The sequence below is a fragment of the Struthio camelus genome, chromosome Z, assembly GCF_040807025.1.
Source record: "Struthio camelus isolate bStrCam1 chromosome Z, bStrCam1.hap1, whole genome shotgun sequence".
NCBI classification, from domain to species: domain Eukaryota; kingdom Metazoa; phylum Chordata; class Aves; order Struthioniformes; family Struthionidae; genus Struthio; species Struthio camelus.
In genome coordinates this window covers 86,204,984-86,226,636 of record NC_090982.1, presented here as the reverse complement: position 1 = coordinate 86,226,636, position 21,653 = coordinate 86,204,984, and the positions used below count along the sequence as shown (strand labels likewise).

General features: G+C 40.2%; 1 protein-coding gene across 2 annotated transcripts; it reads left to right on the top strand.

Annotated features, from left to right (window-relative positions):
* Positions 1-983: 983 nt before the first annotated feature.
* LOC138064630 (3-ketoacyl-CoA thiolase, mitochondrial-like) lies at positions 984-21,145 on the top strand. Of its 2 annotated transcripts, XM_068928076.1 has the most exons (11): positions 1,164-1,246; positions 4,691-4,791; positions 5,946-6,112; positions 8,151-8,279; positions 10,550-10,666; positions 12,095-12,242; positions 15,972-16,147; positions 17,067-17,196; positions 19,373-19,443; positions 20,101-20,255; positions 20,483-21,145. In XM_068928076.1, the coding sequence occupies exons 3-11, from the start codon at positions 6,107-6,109 to the stop codon at positions 20,565-20,567; spliced, it is 1,017 nt and encodes a 338-aa protein (XP_068784177.1). In that variant the 5' UTR covers positions 1,164-1,246; positions 4,691-4,791; positions 5,946-6,106; the 3' UTR covers positions 20,568-21,145. The 2 variants fall into 2 exon arrangements, with proteins under 2 accessions (XP_068784176.1, XP_068784177.1); XM_068928075.1 differs by lacking the exon at positions 4,691-4,791 and having other exon boundaries at positions 984-1,246.
* Positions 21,146-21,653: the final 508 nt, after the last annotated feature.

Sequence of the window (21,653 nt, the reverse complement as noted above, 5' to 3'; positions counted from 1 at the left end):
ATGAACAATTCTTTTCCTGATTAAAAATTATTGCAATGTGAATGTTACATAAAATAATCCATAGAAATATTCCCCGATGAGCATACGATTTATTTTAAAATGTAAAAGCCAGTGAACGAACACTTTCAAATTAAGTTGAAATTAGAAGAAATGAAATGTGCTGTAACAGTGCAAATTCTGTTGTGTGGGGTTTTTTTTTTGGGGGGGGGGGGTTGGTCTGAGTTTTTCTGCGTTTTGTGAAGTCTCGTTACCTTAACGAGCGGAAGGTATAGCTGCTCTACAAGAAGCTGAATGGTATACAGGGGTGAATACTGTGGATGGAATACTACTGCTTATAAAATATTTTTCCATTTTGAACAAATCTGTAAACTACACCTTTGTTTATAGGAAAATGCTTGTAATAGTCACTGTTAATATTCAGCTGTGGATAAAAACAAAAAAGAAAAAATTTGTGAAATAAACACTTTTGAAGAAATCGTGACTATGGGTCAAAACCGGGACCGTAATAAATAACCCAGTTCAAGCGTTATTCATACCTGTATTTCAAACATTTCTGTTGTTAAAATTCCAAAGCGCTCCGCCAACGGGGACAAGGGGGTCTGGCAGCTACAGCCGATGACTTCGGAAGGCGGAAAAGCGCCGGCTGAGGGGCCCAAGCAGCGGCCTCGGAGGCGCTTGGACGCCGCTGAGGTGCGCGGCGCGCTGCGGCCTTGAAGGCCGCTCCCAGCGGCTGGAAGAGGGCGGCGCAGCGCCAGCCCTTGTTCGCGTGCTTAAGGGAGGGTGTGGGCAGCCCGTGGGGAAGGGAGAAAACGCAGTTAAAATAAAACCAAAACCAAAAAAAAAAAAAATCGCATTTTTTCTCTGTTTTAAAGAGGATGAAGTTACCTGTGGAGAGGCGCGGCGGGGGCCGCCCTCCACCCCGGGCCGCTGTTGCCGGGCAACGGCCGCACGGGCACGCGCCGCCCTCCGTTTCCGCAGCCGCCGATTCCTCTCTTCCGCCCGGCCCCGCCTCCCCGAGCCCGAGTCGCCAGCCCAAAGAGAAGGACAGGAAGACAAAATAAGATAAAATCTAAAATATTTATTTAAAAAAAAAAAAGAAGAAATTTGTCCCTCCCTGTCCCACCCCCCGCGGGCGTGCCTCCCCGCCCTCTCCCCCCCCCCCCATCTCCGCGGCGGCGTGGCGAATTTGCGGCTGCCGACGCGCAGGCAGGCGGCGGCGGCGGCGCGGCCATGGCGCTCCTGCGGGGTGAGGCGCGGCGGCGGCGCTGCTGCTGCGTTGCCGTCGTGCGGGCCGCGGAGGACGGCGGCAGGGGAAGGAGGAAGGGAGGGTCCCGGTTTCTCAACGTGGCGGCGGCGGTGGTGGGGCCGGGGAGGTGGTCGGCGGCGGCGGCCCCTTGAGGGCGGGCTGCGCCGTGAGGGGTAGGCCGCGTTGAGGGCTGCTGCGGGCTGGCGGCCGCCGCTGTCCCGGGCCGGGAGCGCGGCCGGGCCGGGCCGGGCCGGGCCGGATCGGATCGGATCGGGGGGACACGCGGCGTCGCCCGCCGCCAGCTCCCAGGCCAGGTTTCGTCCGAGACGGCGGCTCCGCGGCGGCTCTGCGGCGGCTCTGTCCTGGCTGCGGACTCTGCCTCAAGGGCAGCCCGGTGTGAACCCCCCCCCCCCCCCCCGGCCATGACCCAGCGGTCGGGGCTGGTGGTTTTTCTTAACCAGCAGAAAAAGTGGGAAAAGGGACTTTCGAACACGTTTCTGCTCAGTGTTTTGAGGTGGTTTTTTTTTTTTTCATTTTCTTTTTCCTCCTATTTTGTCCATGCTATGTCAGAACGGGGGCAGTAGCTGGAAGTAAAAACAACGATTCAAAAGGAAGAAGTTACGTTAGCAGGATTAGGAAGTTAAGTTATCAGCATTAGATGCGAACGGTAGAGAACTGATACATGGTATCCGTCACAAACCTCTGTTTTGAACCCAGATTTACAAACCCTGTGGGGAAGGAAGTGTATTATATTTGACTTTCTGTACTGCTTGTGTCAGTTGTAGTACAAAAAATCTGTATTTGTGTCCACTGGCCATGTCTACATGCAGAAACCTAAAAGTTTCTGGTACATGTAACAGTTGCCTTTGCTAGCTGTGATAGTAGTGCAGGATAACCTCCATTTATAAGTTCTTTTGGTTACTAAGTGTCTGTTGCTGTGTGAAGAAATACTTCAGGCACTTAGATGGTTTAAACTTTTGTCTCTTAAAAATAAGACACCTAATACCTAATTAGCCTAGTTTACCTAATACGTCCTTCAATACCTAATTTTGTTTAAAAAAATGAAATTTATTGAAATAGGACACTCTTCATATTTTATCATGCTTTGCTACTTGACAGACTGTCTAAATAATAACATAAGTGTAAGTCATGGTTTGAAGTTTCAGTGATGAAAGGCTGTCTAGGCAGTGTTGCGGTAATGTTGTATTGCTCCACTGAACTGGATGATACAGAGGGCAGCTTTGCCTGTACTTATTTGATGACTCAGGATCTTCTCTCACATCTTGGCACAGTATTTGTTATCCACTGTTCTTGCACCTTAATTTTTTGAGGTTAATGATTATTTCATAGGTCTTTAAAATATGATTTGACAAATACTTGCATACAAAGTACTTTTGAGAAACATTGAGGGGTTAGAGAAAGTTTCAGTTCTATAATGATAGATCCCAAATTGGCAGTAACTGGTTAATAAAACCAGATTAAAAGATATCTTGGGTTGAATATTTGCTAAGGATTCAGGGTGACCTTTGTAGCCCCCAAAGTTTCCAGAACACTGCTCCGTATGCTTTTGATAGCATTTTTCTCTCTTCTAGTGTTTATCACCTTGAAAAATAACAATGACTCTGGAAATCTTGCAGGGGTAACATAGGACAATAGTAACTAATGGTAGAGGTGTCCACGGCCCTAGAGTCCTTTCACGCTAAGGACTTCAACTACCTTTGGCCCTCTTGTGGGTGGAGTGGTATTTGTAGATGTCTCTCCCATCGAGCAAAATCAGACAGGCTCTTCAGTAATTCCCCTGAGGTTATAGCTCTGTGATCAGTTAATTCAGCATAACTCAGCACTGCTGGCTGGGAGAGGTTGTGCTCGTTCTTCTGCCCCAGTAGCTCAGTCTTTAATCTGGAATTGCTGTTTTGTTGAGCAACCAGAAGGTGAAGTCGACCACAGGAACTGATCTAAATGAAAATTAGCCTCTTATTTTCTCCTGATTCTGGGTTAGTTTTCAGTTTCAGTTGTGTGGTCTGATTTAGATTAGTCTTTGGCCCCACAGTGCTGTTGCAAAGAAGTGGGCTGCAGTGAGCGGCCTAGATGAAAGAGAGGGAGATACTGTGATCGTAAAAAGAAGGTTTAGGGTAAATTCCACCTCCTACCTCCAGACTGTTTACAAAGCAACACTGTGTATCTGATTCAGCAAATAGTGTAGATAACCAAAAACCTGGCCGAAAGGGAGGAGAAAGAGTTCTTTTAGTTTGATCAGTTCTGTGAGGTAGCCTACAGCAAAGCCTTGCAACCAGCTGTGCTGGCACAACTGTAGAGGAGATAGAGGGACAGGAATCAGTAGGAAGGAGGAGCGGAGGCAAGGAGACAGGAGTGTTAAGGCCTGCTTTGCTACTGGAAAGACAAACTTAGGAACGTGAGATAACCCTTAAGGAGATAATGGATGAGAGCTAAAAAATTCTGGCCCAACCTATAGGTATAGGGGGAAAAAAGCATTAATAGTATTTAATGAAGAAGTAAACTTGAAATTGAATGAAATCTTTTCATTACAGGAAATTTCAAATTGTTGAATGAAAACTACAGGCTTAAGTTTAACTCTGCCACCTGAGTGTTTGCAAAGTCCGGGGACTACTTTTACAGTAACCTTATTAAACAAACCTGTTGTCCATAGGCACAAAATTGTTAAAGCATCCTCATCTTTGTTAAAAAGCTCGCAGAAGTTCACAGGTTGTGTCTGTTAGTAGTTTCTAGCTCCCCCCACCCCCCAGCTTGTATAGCTAAGGTCAAAAATTAAGATTCAGTGAATAGATTAACAATTGTTTTGGATTCGGTTGTCTTCCATTACTTCCTGTCACGAAATTATCATGATGATTAAATGAATAGCGAAAAAACAAACATGAACATAGCACGTGGCCTCTTCTTACTGTAACTGTATGTATCTAGGGAGCCCGTTCCAAGCCTTGGCACAGGACCTTCCCTGCAATACCAACTTTGTTACTTTTCAGAAAACACAGAGGCTATGTTACTTCTCTTTGAAAACACAGAGGCTTCCTCTGAGGTACATGTTGTTAGTGACTCTGACGTTTTCTCTACACTTAAAACTGAAGAGTGGTGGGTTTTTTGGATGCATAATAGTTAATTGGATGCATAATAGTAGCTCTTTATTTTGAGGGCGAAAAAACCCTGCTTCTTACAGTCTTTGGATGTGTACCATCTCAAGGGAGCAGTGGTATCGTGCTTTGCAAAGGCTTTTTAAGGTCTTGCAGGCACCCCCAGAAGGAGGCCTGTGGGCAGCCTCTGGGTGTTACTGTATTTTGCCGTCTTCATGGCTTGGAAAGGCACATAGTCTTTAGCATTCCTCCTTACCCTCAAAGTTGCAATTATTTCTTATTATACCTTATAGGATTTCCCACATGGTCTTCTGCGTGTGTTCATTGTGTATTTCAGACCTCAACATTGTATTCCTATCCTTGTCAGTGGAACAAGCTTGACCTTCACCAGTTTGAAAAGTCCTCTTCTGTAACTCGGGCAGTCTGGGCTCCAAACACGTGAGAAGCAGAGGGAAGCACCCTCTTTCTGCCAAACTAGCCAAAGAGTATGGATAGCACAGCTTCCAACAGGAGGCCTGAAAGCAATCATTTAGCGTTCATGAGTAGCTTAATGAACAGGCATTTTCATTTACCTACGTTTTTACATCTTTATGTATCCTTATACTGTTGCTTAAAATACATGTAGGTGTTTTCATGGCAGTGGCAGAAAAGGGGTGGGTGAGTTCTGCTGCTCAACTGGGCGAAAGTTCACAGGCTGCCTCCCACGTGGCAGGGAGCTGCTGTGCCAGCTAGTCAGAAGATGTTTTGTTTGGTTTAAAAACAACTTTGAAATTCTTACGGGCTGCCAATGCGTTTATGCACATGCACCTTGTACAGGCTGTTCCTGTCTATTGAAAACTGGATTTTCTCCTCAGAAATTGGAAGACTGGTGATTAGGCAGTTTAGATGATCTATATCGTTATAGAAGTATCATTAAACTTTTGATTAAGGAATGCTTTTCTCCTAAAGTTAAAGGAATCAAAGTTAAATTGGTTATAAAAAATAAATTTATTGTGAAAACATTTCAGAATATAAGCCAACTATGTGCTGATTTTCTGTAGGATGAGGGAATGGACTGTGTTTTCTAAAAGGCCTTCTTCTAACAGGTTATTTCACAGTTGTCTGTTAAGGCATTTGATAAATCCTACTCTGATGCTTTTTGCACAGTAACACTAATGTCTGATGTGGTATGGCAGCCTCTTTTTTCTGCTGTATATCCATATTATCTTTCCCCCCACCCCCCCAAACCTATTTCTTGGAAAAGAGTTATTTCCAGAATCTTCTCAGCTTTTCCTTCTGAACATTGATTCTGCCTACCTTTCCTGTCGAAAGTATTCCTGCAACCTGTGTCTTATTTATCTTGAACTGCACGGTGTTCAAGTTGTCTATGTTTACAAAGCCTCTTGTGAATTTATGATATTATTTATTTGAGGACGACCTGCTGATTTTCTGTTTGGTTTAGACTCTGTATCTGCTTACCTATACAAAACTTTTTGATACGTTCATTCTCTTTGCTACGGGTCTGGCTGTTATCTCTCTTAAGTAAATATAAGGGAGCTTGACTGTCCTCTTCCCTGATCGAAACATATGGATTAACCTTGCTTATGTTGCAGGTGTATTCATTGTTTCAGCGAAGCGAACTCCCTTCGGGGCCTATGGAGGGTTGCTCAAAGACCTCACGGCCATAGATCTGGCAGAGCATGCTGCCCGAGCTGCACTGGTGGCTGGCAAGGTCTCTCCTGAGATCGTTGACAGTGTCATTGTTGGCAATGTCATGCAGGTTGGTAGCATGGAAAATTTGCTGGTTGCTGATTATTTCAGTCATCTACTTCAGTATGATTCTATAGATAGTCACCCCTGTTTTGCAGACAGAAATAAATCAAAGGCATGAAAATGGAATGAATAAGCATTCATAGTGTAGTGTTTCCTGTTCATATTTAAGGGACTTGCCTTACTCGATTTGTGACATTACTGGGAGCAAGACTTATCTTACTTTTTTAGTACCACAAAGCTAGTTCAAAGTAGGACAAGCTGATCTTCTCTAAAATGTGGATTCAATAAGCGCTGAGTGGCTAGTCCTTGGTACGTTTTTCCTATTTTAATGACCTGAGCTGCATGACATAATGAATAGTGAGTTTTCACTGGGTTATATAAAGCCTCTTCTTTCTGGAGACAGCTGGTTTGAGCCCGTTTCCCTTGAGTTTTCTCTATATGGTTTTGGGGTTTTTTTTTTTAAGTGAATATAATTTTACTGCAATCCGTAAAGATACATGTCTTGACTGGCAGAAGCATTTGGAAAATTGTATCTTTTCCAAAGAGCTTGTGATGTAGATGCAATTGTATGCAGTGTGTCAGCACTGCAAAACTGCAGTTATCCACATACCTAGATCAGCGCCTTTGCTTTAGGCAAGGAAGCGAAGAGTGTTTTTTGATTTTATTTCGTTTTCCGACTTCACCATGTTGGGCGCTAAGACGTTGCTTGCAGTTTTGACTGTTTCAGGGGTGCAGAAGAAACAAATTACTGAGAACTTTCACAATGCATGAACAAACATGCTATGTTCCTTCTTAAGAACTTTCAGCCCAAAAGGTAGCTTTGGATTCTTTTGGGTTTTTCTGCAGGTACCAGCTGAGCTTCGTTTATTCAGCTTTTTTTTTTTTTTTTTTATAAGACTTGTTTGTGGTCTAGAATAGCAGACAACCTGCTGCGTTCAGATCTCATCTAATGTTTTCACATAAAGAATAGCATTCTGCTAATAAAAACATCTTTTCACATTGAGATTAAATTTATTTTCCCTTACTTCATCCCTCCCTCCTCCACCCTAGTAGATTTTCTTTTCTTAGACCTGTACTCCTTTTAAGTATTATTTGATTAAGTATAAATAACTCTGAATGTGTGACCATTTTAAATCCCCCTTCTTCAGTGGAATTGGATTGATTGCACTTTTCTTCTGAACTTGCATTGTCAGGTGGCTTTGTGCTTAGAACTATGTCTTAATAATACATATTAGCTTAGGACTGTTCTTTCTGTTGGCAAGATCCAAAGATCTATGGAAAAGATCCATAACAAACCTTTAGCAGAGTTATTTTACAGTCTTGTACCTGTACTCTAGTCAATCATCTGCTGACTCAGTAGTTGGAGTGCAGCTGCCTAATCACTTTTGTTTCATCTCATGATGAGTCGTGGTTTATTAAAAAAATGGATCTAAAACAGACTGGTCTGTGTATGGTACAAATAGAAGTGCGATGTAACCATGTATGAAAAGTTTTGGAGGATTGAGATTTCACTGTTAGAACAGATCCGTATGCATTAAAATGTCACACATACAGAATTTTGCAAAGTGGATATGAAGCAGTAGTGGCATCTTTCCACATTGACTGTTTTTTGAGGGCCCTATCCCTGTTAACCTGAAGAATTTCAATTTACGTTGAGGTAACGGTTAGTTGCCATTACAAGTCTGGTCTTTTGTCAGCCCGCTGTGTGTAAGCTGATTTGAAGTGAAGGGATAAGGGAAAGTGTAAGACACAATGTATTAAGTCACTGACTTTAAAGTCTTAACATCTGCAGTACCGTTTTCAGCATGATGTTTTGCTCTTATGACAGTTGCTTTCAAATGCATGTTCAGACATTGGCCTTTGATCATATACGAAAGTGTTTTTTGAAATGAGTCAAAATGCTGCTTATGAGTAGTAGAAGTTCTATTGAACAGAGAGCTGTCTTCTATCAGTGATTCAATTACAACGTTCAAACTTTTGATCAAAACTTTTACTTTCCAAAGAAATAAGAGCGTAACAAAAACTCCCGTTTGTTCTGTCTGCAGAGCTCCGTAGATGCTATTTATATTGCAAGACATGTTGGTTTACGTGTGGGAATTCCTGTCCCAGTTCCAGCCCTCACTATCAGCAGACTCTGTGGCTCTGGTTTCCAGTCCATTGTCAATGGATGTCAGGTAGAAAGCCCTTTCTTTCTGTATTTCTGCATTAGCGTTAACCTTTATCAGATTGTTAACATGAGAGGAGAGACTTGTTTGGAAACATACAGTGTGTGTTTGGGTGAGTATTATTATGGATTTTTAGTTACCACTGCTTGAGGCTTCCTGTTGTCTTCTGTGGTTGTGTGCAACAGTTCAGCCAGCACAGCACTGTTTTTGTGGATGGTTTGAAAATCATCACTGAAGTTATTTTGAATTTAATTGAAGGAATGCACTAAGTGTTAACTCGGCTGTGCAGTAGTTGCATTCTGTGATCCTGTTTGTATGAGTAGAAATTATTGGGTGTCAGAACCATTACCGGAGTTTATTTTTTGCCCATTGTTTATTTCCTCATGTAGCTAGTAAGCAGCAACCTGTGCTTATTAAGTATTGTTTTGTTCAAAGATCCAAAGCCTCTCATGAGTTAGATAATGTATAGCACCACTGCTTTTAAAATAGAAGAAAACCAACTTCTCTTTGAAAAGAGAATCTAAATAGGTGGCCAAAATCACTGAGTTAAGATTAATGGAGAACCAATTAATGGCTAGAAGTCAAATCTGATGACTCACATTCTCTTTATTTCTGCTGAACTAGTCAACACCTCTATCAAACGTGGAATTTGTGGCAAAATTTTAATGTGTGCTTTAGAAGTTTCTTGGCATGTCCTTTACCAAATACCTAAGGGTTTTTTTAGCTTTGTTTATTCCATTCTTGCAATAAGTACAGATGACTTGTTAAGTATTCTTGCAATCAAATCTCATTGTTCCTTTTGTCAGAAAAAACATTTTTTCTGCTTAGAAAAGCTGATGTGAGCTGTTGCTGCTGCTCATAGAGAAGTGCTGCTCTTGTCTTTTATTTTCATCACAATTTTTACTATCTGCCAAATCAAAAATAGCTTTTTTTCCTATCCTTCAGAAAAGAAGCAACATACTTTTATTCAAGTAGCAATCAGTCATTACAACGGTACAGTGATTTTCGTTTGATTTGTTTGATTGGTCAAGGAGGAAAGAGACTTTACAAAATGAAAGTGAATTTTATAAACATTTGAGCAACCACATAGTTTAAAAAAAAAAAAAAATCCTGTTAGCTGGGAAATTATTTCAGATCTAATCCTCTAGAGAGAGAAATGTGGAAGACAATGCAGAGTTAAGGTTACAGGTGTACAATATTATTCACCTGACTGTTCTTTCTAATGCTCTCTGGAAAATCTACACACACAAGAAGAGTTAGTCTACACTAAAAAAAAAAAAAAAATCTGTTGGAGATTTTTGACCACTTACATTGAAAGAGTGGTCATAAGGTCTCTTCCAAATATGGCATTTCTTCAATATAGCTAATATTTCTGTATTTTTCTGGCACATGACAAAACTGCAGAGTCTCCTGGAACTGCAGAAATATGCGTAAGGGTTTTAGTAGCTAGAGAAAGCATCTCAACACAAATCACTACAGACCAATCATAGCAGCTATTAAGAAATAGTAAATATTAACTAGTTTTTAAATATTAACTAAAATTTACTATTTAGTAAATATTAACTAGTCGTCTCGTGCGTATCAAGATAATTGTCAGCTTCCATTTCAGCACAGAAATATTCTTTGTTGTCCAGCTAAATGAATTATTTTAAGGAAGCAGTATTTTGGATGGTCAGGGCATATTTTTAGGGGATAAGGCTATGCCAATGATGAATTTGTGTGTGTGGGGGGGGTTAATTATTTGGGTTTTGGCAATTTGCCTGGCTAATATTTTCTAAAACAATGTCTTTTTTTTTTTTTGAATCATAGGGCCTAGTTTCACATTTTGGGGTTTGATTTCTATTCCTTCTGAGAGGATTGGAGGTGGAGAGGCAATAGTTTTTTGTTGGTGGTGTTTTTTTTTAAAAAGAGTTGCTTCGGTTTTGTGGTACTATATTTTAAAAAATCACGCCAAACATCTTTTGACCTAAGTATACAAGCACGGCAATGCTTAATGGCTTTGTTCCTCAGTCTTGTCCTAGGCATGCACCCGTATTCTCTTCCTCCCCTCACTGGTATAATCCTACCGCATTGACAGGTCAGTGAATGAGCACATAATGAAAGTGGCAGACCCCACTCTTAATAAAGGGTTAAACGGTTCATGAATATACACATAAATAATCATGAATTCATTCTGTATGTGGCTTTGTAGGTGACACAGTACTTTTCTAAAGTAGTTGCTATTGTCTTAGGAAAACAGCAAATTAAATCCTAGATCTGCTTTGTTTTTATGTTAACAGGAAATTTGCCTTAATGACTCAGAAGTGGTTCTGTGTGGTGGAGCTGAAAATATGAGCCAATCTCCTTACGCTGTTCGAAACATTCGATTTGGAACCAAATTAGGAGCAGATTTGAAGGTTTAATACTATCCTTTTTTCCTGTGAACAGTGTTGTGTTTACAGAACAACAGAAAGTATTAGGCGCATAGACACTATAGTCTTGCAAGTGAAATCATTGGAGAATAGATCCAAATTCAGTTGTTCAAAGCATTTATCGAGTATTCAGACATTAACAAAACAGTCAGGTAATTTTTGTTAAGAATGCCAGTTTTCTAACTTTTCCAAAACTGTATATGAATTCCTGAAAACTGTATTTGAATTCCTCTCCCATGTTAAATGTAGCAGTGAACTCTTACATAACAAAACTTTGTTCACTTGGTATAATCCATCAAAGTACCGTATACGTGATATATAAAAACTTTTCTATTGTCAGAGTTTGTGAACTAGAGATGCATAAAGAGTTTAGGGAAAGCTAGTAAGGCTAGCAATGGAGAGGTAGACTGATAGAGAACACGCATGCCTCCAAGTTGTAAGCATCTTTCAATATAAAAATGAAAAATTGAAATTAAATCTATTGACAGAAGAAATTATTAAAATAATTTATGAAGATGAATTTTCAGAGAATACAGTGGAAAATTTGCAGCAGGGAGCACTTCTGCTCTGATAATTACTGTTTACTCAGCAAGCCTTAACCAAATCAAAATCTTAAATCAGAAATTTTCAATATTTCAGCTTTTTTTTTTTCTCTGCACTGTTTTTTACACTATGAAGTATGCTTGATGGTCCTTCCTGCGAATCCTATGTGGCACTGTGACTAAGCCTCAGTTCTTGCAGAAAGCCCCTTCACAAAGTTGCTAATCACACTGAGTCTCCACAGGTGCCACTAGATCCTTATCATGAAGATAATTAAATTGCACAGTTACAGGTGGAAGAGTGATTTATCTTGCAGAACTTTACTTGTGACAGAGAGATGAGAAAACCTAGCTGGACTACCTGGACTTGCCTTTATTAGGTTAATTGAAGTTAAGCTTAGGTATTTTCTCACCTGAGATCTTTTACCCACAGAAAGCTTTAATAGCAGGTAAAATCTCCACCGTACTTGAGTTAGAGAGCCAAAGACTCAATAAGATGCTGTGCCTTTTCACAGTTCCTCACTTTTCCTTCTTGGTACCAAAGACAGATACGTTTTCTCATAGCTCTCTAGTAAGTAATTCATGTATCAGTAAAATACACTGGAATACTAAAAATCACAGGCTTTTCCCGAACCTGTCAGGGCCACATATGAGTGAAAGGAGCTGCACTAGAACAGAGTAACTAAAATAAAGCGCAAGAGTTTGCATGCTCTTTTGCATTGTATTTGTTCTAATTTAAGTAAAGTATCTGTAGGCAACTCGAGTTAATTTTGCAAAGTGACGCTAGCTTCCAAGAGTCTAGTGAATAATTAAAAACTATTAATGTTAAAATTGCTCTGCAATAATAATTTTCTTTTAATTATGTTCCATGCAGTTGGAAGACACGTTGTGGGCAAGTCTAACTGACACGCATGTTAAAATACCTATGGCAGTTACAGCTGAAAATCTGGCTGTAAAATACAACATCACACGAGAGGACTGTGACCGATATGCAGTCAAAACGCAACAGAGGTGCAAAGCCGGTTAGTAAATCTAGGAGTGGAAGTACTTTGCTTATATGGTATCAATTTCAAATCTAGTCAGCTTAACAGCATCAGTTCAAAGTGGTTTTAAGTTGTGTATAGCTCCTGCATTGCTTGATGATTTTTGTAGTTTCAAAATCCTTTCATGCGTGAGTGGTCTTTTACCTTTTCTGTATAAAGCACACAACTGTAGACAGCAAAGGGCTTTAAGATGGTAGTAGCAGTGCCACATTAGAGGTCTGTTCTTTAGATCCTTGACCAAACTGAGCTCTGTCGGTGGTGTGAAGGCAAGAAGCCGTAACGTGCTTCTAAACTGGTTGTTTGAGGGGTTATTTAAAGCAGTGGACGATAAAACATGAACGGATTTTTCTTTTTTAGTTTTAATGTAATTAAATGATTTTATTCAATAAATTTACTGGGTTTTGTGATAACAGCAACTATTGCTGTAAAGCCTCTGGCATGCCTTTTCTTTGTATTTAGTGGACGTATACCTGTAACAATTCTAACCTGTGTTCCTGCTGTTCTGTAACTGACTGTTGTCAGTTGTTGTTTGATCTTCATTTCAGTTTTTCAGACCGTAACATTAGAATCATTTTCTATATTTGGAAATTTTGGGAAGTATAACTCAAGGTCAGTAACAAGACCTCTAGTGGATGAAGCTTTTGGAAGTATTAACATTCATTACAGTTTTCTGCACTACAGTATATGCTATCTTAATCGCTTTACCCTATAAGAGTATATTCCCTTTGTTCTGCCCAAATCGGAGCGTTCACCTGTTTGGTGGTAGTTGTATGTTGCTGGTAGGTGTGGTGCCAGGCTCTTATGTAAGAAGAGGTTAGTGTTGTTCCCGCTGATTGACTCAATGAGTCAAAGAGCCCAGCTACCTTCCACATAGAGGTGTAACACACTATTCATGTGCCATAAGGCCTGCATATAAAAGGTAGAGGAAGGCAGGGCAAACCATTGTGCTGCTTTAAAAAAAAAAAAGAAAAGAAAAGGAAAAAAAAATAGTAACTTCTCCTTTTCAGCCAGACAAAACTGTATTTTGTTTTGAATGTAAATGGGTAGACTCCAAGAGCAGAATCACTTAGAACTGCTGTGCTGCTGTAAAGGGTAGATTTACTCTGAAGCCCGCATAGTTTTTTGCAGAATCAGGTTCCTTACTGTGTAAAAACAAGCAAACAAAAAAATACAACCTAACAAAAGACTTTCATGACTTTCAGTTATTACATAAATTGAATGGAAGTTCCGCAGGTTAAAAACTTACAGGTTATTAAGTGCCATTCTCTTCCTTCACAGAATCTAGCCAGTGAAGATTTTTCCGGTTTTGCACAGTCTACTGAGGAGCAAAATTTGGTCTTCAGCCATAGAAATAGGGTATTTTGCAGAATCTTTCTCTATTTTCCGAATAAAGAGATATAAAAATGCAAAAATATGTATAAGTATCATTCATCTGAAACACACACCAAAAAAAGTTCCAAAGTTGTTCTTTATATGCAGGCAAATCCATATTGGATGGTCTAGCTAATGTTGTTCTGTTTTACTGGCTGTATTGATCATTAATAATTTGTTTACAAAAATGTTATAAGCACAGCACACTAAAGTGATTCACTTTGAAGCTTTTCTGTTGAGAACACGAGTGTGTGTTTACCTGGGAAAAGCCCCTGAAAGATCGAAGAAGTAATGTAACTTTACTCATGAAAAATAATATTGCTAGCTATAACCTCCTAGTGTCATTTGCCTTTTGATATGAGGGTGCTCCAATTCATGCATCTTATGTTTGCCGTGTGATACAAGTCACCCAGTCTAAGGGGGTTAGAGCTTTTGAATTCTGAAAACAATTTCAGATGGCTGTAATACCAATGTTGTATTTTTGTATTGTAATCCTGCATTTGTATAGTCATGTAAGTTCACCAAGAGACAAAAGGTTTTCTTCCACTGCTGTGAACTCATGGCAGTGCTTACCAACAGTCCGGTGAAGACAGATTCTGACTCTTAGAAAGATTTTGGTCAGTTCTGTTTATAAGATTGTCTAGCATTTTGCTTTCAGAAGCAGATGTTATGCTATTTCAATCTTACAGGATCTGTAAACTTTGGTTAGCCAAATGAGCTTTCTTCATATACTAATCTGTAAAATTAGAAGCAAGACTTTTATTTTTTTTTAATCTCCCAATTTCTGCATCCATACTTTCATAGAAAGGCCAACTTATTTACCTGTTTGTCCTTTTTTTTTTTTTTTTTTTAATTGGGGGGCAGAGGAGAGGGGGGTGGGAATATATATTTTAAAAATCTGTGAGTATCTTGAACATTAGAGCAGGTGGTATATGAAGAGGGGTTATTTGTTCAGGACCTTGTCTTTAAACTGTTCCGTGGAAGGTTTCCATGGACAAAGCCATAATTCAGAGGCATTAGGTTACTGTGACATTGACTGATAGTGTAAACAGAATGGTAGGTCAAAAGCCAGTAGAACATCTAGTGCCTTCCTGGGACTTCAACATATATCGCAGCCCAAAGGTGACCACAAGAAGCAAGGATCTAGGTATATCTTTAGACTATAATAATGGTGCTTTTTAACAGCTGCTGCTCTCCAAGGTGGATTTTATGTTTTTTCGGTGGGTACAGTAGTGCTGCTAGTAACTTTTATTAATCACCTATGAATCTGTTGCTTCCGCTGCTGATCTTGATAGCTAACTCCTGCCGTTGGTGGGGCCTTGGCTAGAAACAAGGCCACTGAAGAGGCTTTTGCTCCTTCCTTGTTTTGTGTTTGATTGCTAGGGTTTTGTTTTGCTGCTTTCATTTTCTACTTGTTATGACTGGTGCGTCTTATCCCACGCTAAGGACAGGATCTTGGGGCTTGTCAGGGAAACAAAAAAATTGTGTAGCACTCGCAATAAAAGCTCAGAGGCAGCTAAATAACAGCAGACAAGGCAGTTTCAGTGTCTTAGTTTTACATCCCTTAGACCTAAATCTGTGGGATGATTTGAAGGGGCTGGTAGTCCTGCTGCAGTTTTGTGAGAAGGGATTTTTGGCTTTTAAACTGAAGCGTTCACATCAACACTGTGGACACAAAAGGTAGGGTTTAGTTGCCTGAATATTGGCATCTACTGTCACGTTGGGTGCTGTGGCTGGATACTCTTATGGGCATCTTAGATACCTACAGTGTCTTGAATTGTCTCGGGCTGTTTAGGCAGCTGAATCCCGTTCTAAGATCCTGACTGGAGTGCCAGACCCTTTGGAGGAGCAGCTTGGCCTGGATTTTAGTTGATATACAGTAGCTTATGCCAGTTATCAGTAGAGAAGATGTGACTTGGTATTTTTTTTTTTTCCCTTCCTGTCTGAGTGAGATTGCTAGCTTCTTGGCCCTTGGATAAACTACAGAGCAGTAGAATAAAGCAAAAGTACAGGGGGCCTGTAGCAAAAATAAATCTAGTGGTTTAAAAAAAAGTTCAGTTATTTAAACTTGAAATAACTCTGTAATATTAGAGACTTTCTTTGAAGAAATTTGAGACTGGTTGTGTATAGTTTATGCCCGGTTTCTAAAAAACAAACAAACAGTAAAACCCCAGCCAGCCTATTGAAACAGAACAAAGCATAAACAGAACTGTTCCTCAACTCCTGGTTCAAATGGAGTGGAAGTTGTGTGTACCCGAAAATGGGATTATTGGTCATGCTGGGCAATCTGTTACTATTTTTATCACAGGTCTTTTATTTTCCTTTTTGTGGTTGTAGCTTATGATGCTGGTTACTTTAATGCTGAGATGGCACCAGTTGAAGTGAAAACAAAAAAAGGGAAAGAAAGTATGCAAAAGGATGAGCACCCAAAACCCCAGACTACGCTGGAACAATTGGCAAAGCTCCCACCTGTCTTTAAGAAGGATGGAACGGTCACTGCTGGGAATGCTTCAGTGAGTACGTCAGTGTCTTGGATTGTGAAGGCCTTACCTCTAAGGTTCTCCAGGCTTGTTAGTACTGTATTTCTCCCTTACTGAGCCGTCTTTGGCTGTCAGAGTTGTCTTCTGCCAACAGTGATTTCTGATTCTGTGGTTCTGTTCCGGCCCCTGGATGGTAAGGGATCCTTCAGTCTGCTCCTGTGTCCTAAAATATGGTTCTTTGTAGTGTTGCTGTCCTTTTGCCAAGGCATCCATGAAAGTATGTGGCTGATATCTGCCATGGCTGTGTATAACTCTGCTGGAATTAGCTGTTCTTGTTTCCTTTAGGCGTAAAGGTTACTTAACACTTGCTTCACAAATCGTGTATGTGATTACTGGGCATATTGCTGCTTGACTTTGTACTACAATCGGTATCCTCTGTAGTCCGAAATACATTTTGCTTTTACTCAGAGTAGACTGGGAGTTTAGCAGCACATCATTAGGGGCTGTTCCTCTTACAGACATTACCTCAAATCAATTGATTGATGGGTTTTGAGTCAGAAGGACCTCTGAATTCCTGCATAAAATAGATCATAGCCACAGAAAGTATAGGTGTCTGAAAAGTAGCTTTTGTAATTAAAAGGATGTATTTTATTCAATATTAATAGTGTCCCTGCAAGTCTGCAGAATGATGTTTCCAGTGCAAGGGAGACTTTAGGTGGCAAGAAACGTGCTTTACTTTTGTAAAACATTTGGAATTTAATTAAACATCTTTGTTTACCTTTGTTTCAGTCCACAGGATAGCGGAAGATTGTGGTTTATTGTCTTGATAAACTAATACAATTGTATGTTAAAAGTTAATACCGACTTCTTGGACCGAGTTTTTCTAAGAGGGGCATATTTAGTTTGAAGTGTTTTTTTTTCCACTAAGAATGCTTTTCTCTTTTATTCTAAGGGTGTGTGTGATGGCGCTGGAGCGGTCGTCATTGCCAGTGAATCAGCACTTACAAAGCACAGTCTTACTCCACTGGCGAGAGTAGTAGCTTATCACTCATCTGGCTGCGACCCTACCATAATGGGCATTGGTAAGCTGCAATAAAGCACGTTTTGTAAAGTAACGTTAGAATATTCTTGTATTGGGCATTATAAGGGCAAGAGAGGGAAGCTGCAGTGTGCTGAGTTCAGTAGCTCCGAGAGAGAAGTTTGTGTTGCTTACTATGGATAGATTGTTCTTCTTACTGTATCGGTCTGTCGCTTTTACCACAGAGCACTACTTGGCAATTTGGCTTAAAGGGTATGTGCGGTGCCTGAGGTATAGCATTAACACTGAACTACACTCCTTGCCATACTCCCCTCTGATTTTTTTTTTTTTCTCCTTACCCTCTCTAGGAGCTCTCCCAACCTTTTTAAAAATCTATTTACTCCTGCAATTCACCTTCGTTTCCCAGAAGCTTTAAATCCCATTATGTGTATAGCTGTGAGTTGTCTTTCTGACTTCTTGCTGAAGCAGTATTGGCTATGTGTATCCCTTTCAGCCGTTACTCAGTTGCTCAGGGTAAGAATGGATTCCAGTAAACAGCTTCTGTTGAGGTTTCATTTTGGAAGACCAAGTGCTTTTTTTGTTAGTCCCATATTTTACACTTTCCAATCAGGCAGCTGTTAAGTGCAAATGAACCCTCAAAGCTGATCCAGACACCCCAGGATTTTTTCCCTATTTTCAGTTTGTAGACAGCATTGTATACCAGCTCTCTCTCTTTCTCTGCTGCCACTGTTCAGAATAGTGATTGTTGGCTGGTTTCATGTGTCAGTAGAAATGCAAATGAAGCATTGTCGGATTTGCTTTCTTGTTCAGGCAATCCTACTAACCCAACCTTTAAAGCAAATGTTGAGGGAGGGTTTCTTTCGCTAGACTTCATGCTTCCATTGTGCTTTCCAAACTAGCCCATTCTCTCTAGGTCAGGCAACTCTTTTAGCCTGTTTAAAAACTTCATAAATCATATGGAGAAACTGTTAGTATCCTAACTCTTAAACGCCACAGCTTGTCTGCAGCTACTCAGAAAGACCAAATGAGATTCATAGACATGACAGAAACAGATCTGAGAATAGAGGAGCTCGGACTGAGCGACTGCCCTGTCACATACTGATAGTGTTAGGGAGTCCTGCCTCGCAGTGTCTAGTGAGAGAATGCATTATCCTTAAAAAAAAAAAACTTCTTGGCTGCTCTTAATGGTCTGTATATTGTCTACATGAGATCCTTCCATTAGTCTCACACATAAAGACATGCTAAAATCAGTGTATAATAAGATGTATTAAAGGTCTAGCAGTAAGCCTGTATCTTTCTAATGATCCACTGAGCGTTGAATTGGGCCCTTTATCTTTCAATTTTTGTCTCTTTGGTCGCTTACTTGTTTTTATTCTTTTCATTCTTTGACCTATGAGTTGTCCACACCATTTTTTGGTACTGAGATGCTTGAATAGCATTTTAGGATTGTTTTTTGTTTGTCTTATGATCAGCTCGTATCTAACGTAATGATATCTTTATCCTGCAAGCGCAGATCTAATTAGCCATTTCAAATTCTCTTTGAGTATCTCTTTCCTTAGGTAGCTCTGCTTTGAGAATAATCTCCTCTAATGAATTAGATAAGTTCGTCGATGTCAGCTTTCTTCAAGAGAATGATTTTATTACCAAAGTCTCCAAAAAATGTTACTCACTTCAGTTGATTGGTTTGACTTGGGTCCAAGGAATTTATTTGTTTATTTTTTTTAGCTCGAAGATTTACAGGTAAGTTGTGTTTAGAACACCGGAACAGCAATACCCATAAGGTGAACATACTCCACCAAACTCCAGAAATCCTGCCTTTTGGTTTTTATTTTGTTTGTCTGGAGGCAGCAAGCGATAGAGGCCGAGGCAAGGACTGCTGGAGAGGAGAGTATCTCAGAAGAGTCTTGAGATTGTTTTGACTTGTCAGTCCTCTTGACCTGAAAGTTATACGTGTGTTTACTAGCATAGCTGTGCAGCAGTAATGACGCTCCTAACTCTCCCTGGCAGTGTGTGGAGGAAGCTGCCAATTGGTTAGTTCTGAGATTTAAGAGTTTTCTTATCCCCTAATAAAGCAGGTGAGCGGCATATCTGGAGTTCGTTGGCTCAGTCGAGGGTCATGAGTTAGGTCATCTGATGAGAATTTGTAGGGCTGTCCCATGAATAACATTTTTAAAAGCCTTTTTCTTTTTTTATTAACTGTGCATACAATTCCCAAATAGGCCCTGTACCTGCAATTACTGAAGTCCTGAAGAAGGCAGGACTGACCCTGAAGGACATGGATTTGGTGGAGGTAAGGAGAGTAAAATGAACGTTGAGGCTCTACTGTTGGCCTTTTTAGCAGGAACGTTCCACGTATTCGTGTAGCCTGTAATCATGAGGTAGGTGTTTCTGCATGCCTAGAGCCTGCTTGTCCCAACTCACCTCCCTGACCTCTGTCCAGCCAGTTTCTACTGTGCAGTTGCATGGGCGATACAAAGATCTGAAGCGCGTGGAAACTGAAAATTGTTTGATACCAAAACAAAAAATATCCTCAGGTGACATGAGGTTACTCTGTTGGCTTGATTGTTAATGTTTTGCTTAAGTTAGTTGAAACTCTCAGTTTGTGAACGATGCCCTTTTTTTGGCCAAAACAACAGGCTCTTCACAAACACATTGCATCAGAATATACCACACCTCTTTTATAAAATATGCTACACATTTGCTTTGTATCACACGTGCCAGAAGGATTTGAACTTACAGTGGGTTGGAGTGGCAATTTATACGTTTCCTGAGAACACTTTTAAAAACACAGAATAGTGTGGTGTTTTTTTGTTTGTCTGTTTGCTTTTTTCCTCAAAGCATCCAGGAGAAGAAATGCGCCTCATTTAATCTTGAACGCACACATGCTGCTGAAAGCTGGTGTGGAAAGTCAAGCATGAACACTTGTATTGTTTCTGTGGTGTTTTAGGTGAATGAAGCATTTGCACCCCAGTATCTAGCAGTTGAAAAAGCTTTGGGCCTTGACCCTGAAAAAACCAATGTCAATGGAGGTGCCATCGCAATTGGTCATCCTCTGGGTGCTTCGGGATCACGGATCACAGCTCATCTGGTTCATGAATTAAGGTGTGTACGCAGTTTTCCTACAGAAATATTTCAACATTAGTTCAGGCTTCGTAATATTTTTTCAAAAAATGAAGAATATATATATTTCAAAGCCTCATCTTTAATTTCGCATTTAGAAAGTTGATAGCTAGTTGATAGGCTTTTTTATCTCCTTTCATAAAATTAGGAGAACAGCTACTATGGTTTTATAACTATACGTAACTTCCACTGTTACTTTTTCTGTGCAGGCGTCGTGGTGGGAAATATGCAGTTGGGTCAGCTTGCATTGGAGGTGGACAAGGTATTGCTCTCATCATTGAGAACACAGCCTGAGAGATTCCGGATGCTTCCAGAAGTGCACAGATTCATAATTCCCCAAAAAAGTATGCCTGTTACGAAGATAAATCATCACTACCTCCCTTCATTTCGTGCCATTCCTGCAAGGTGAAGGAATGATTGAGAAGTCTGATTTCTGGAAAAAAAAATTCAATAATGTCTCTCTAACTAAAGGAAGTGTAAAGCCAATATAATCTTACGGTGATGAAATATTTTCTAAAAACCTATTTTCAGTTAAAGTAAATGTATTTCTGTAGGCAAAATTCTTCTAATTTCCTGAGGAAAATGCCTGTCAATCTTTCACCGAACCTGCCTTAAAATAGCAGTACAGCTTTTTAAGCAAGTATTGCTTTAACTTTTCTTCTTTCAGCTACTTGTGCTGCCTGACATATATGTACCTCTTTTGTCATCAGGAAAGGTGAAAATTTAATTGGAGACCTTCTGAAGTATATACTGATTGTAGATTCATGGCTATAACTTGTACCCTGCTGTTTTGCAAGGGAAGAGGAAAACAGGAGAAAGCTAAATTTTCCATTGTGCCTCTCAAAAGAACAATAAATGTAACTGAAAAAAGAGCCTGCTGGTTTTCTTAAAAATGTGAATTACTGTGAGAATTGTTAGTCAACGTTTGTTATTTGAGATGCTGTTTTTCCTGGCTGAGGAATAACTGGTTTTTACTAGGTAATTTCTAGAGAACTCTGGCAAATCTGCTAGCCTTCCAAGAAGTGTATTGCATGCAACTCTAGTGCTATATGGTACAACTCATTTCTTAACTTCTTATAGTCTCACCCTTATCTCTTTGTTCCCATAATATGGGGAACAGATCCCATGTTAGAGACAGAGCACGCTTCTCCGCAGTCCGTACTGTGCTTCGTAGACTAGAATAGCGGCAAACACTTCAGTCTTTACCGTGATATCTTTTTCTTTTCCCTCCACCCCCGTCAAAATGTTGCTTCACTGCAGCTTGTTTCTGCCACTCCACTGGCATGAGCAAGTGATGATTGTGAAAGATGAGAGATCATTCAAAACCAGATTGTCTAGCTTTGCAAGAAATTCAGAGTATAGCAAGTATTGTGGATACTT

What these genes read in the sequence shown, in the direction of transcription:
- LOC138064630 (XM_068928075.1), top strand. An exon ending in CCATTGTCAATGGATGTCAG is followed by an intron (nt 8,280 to 10,549) that starts GTAGAAAGCCCT and finishes TTATGTTAACAG; the next exon opens with GAAATTTGCCTTAATGACTC. An exon ending in GCAACAGAGGTGCAAAGCCG is followed by an intron (nt 12,243 to 15,971) that starts GTTAGTAAATCT and finishes TTGTGGTTGTAG; the next exon opens with CTTATGATGCTGGTTACTTT.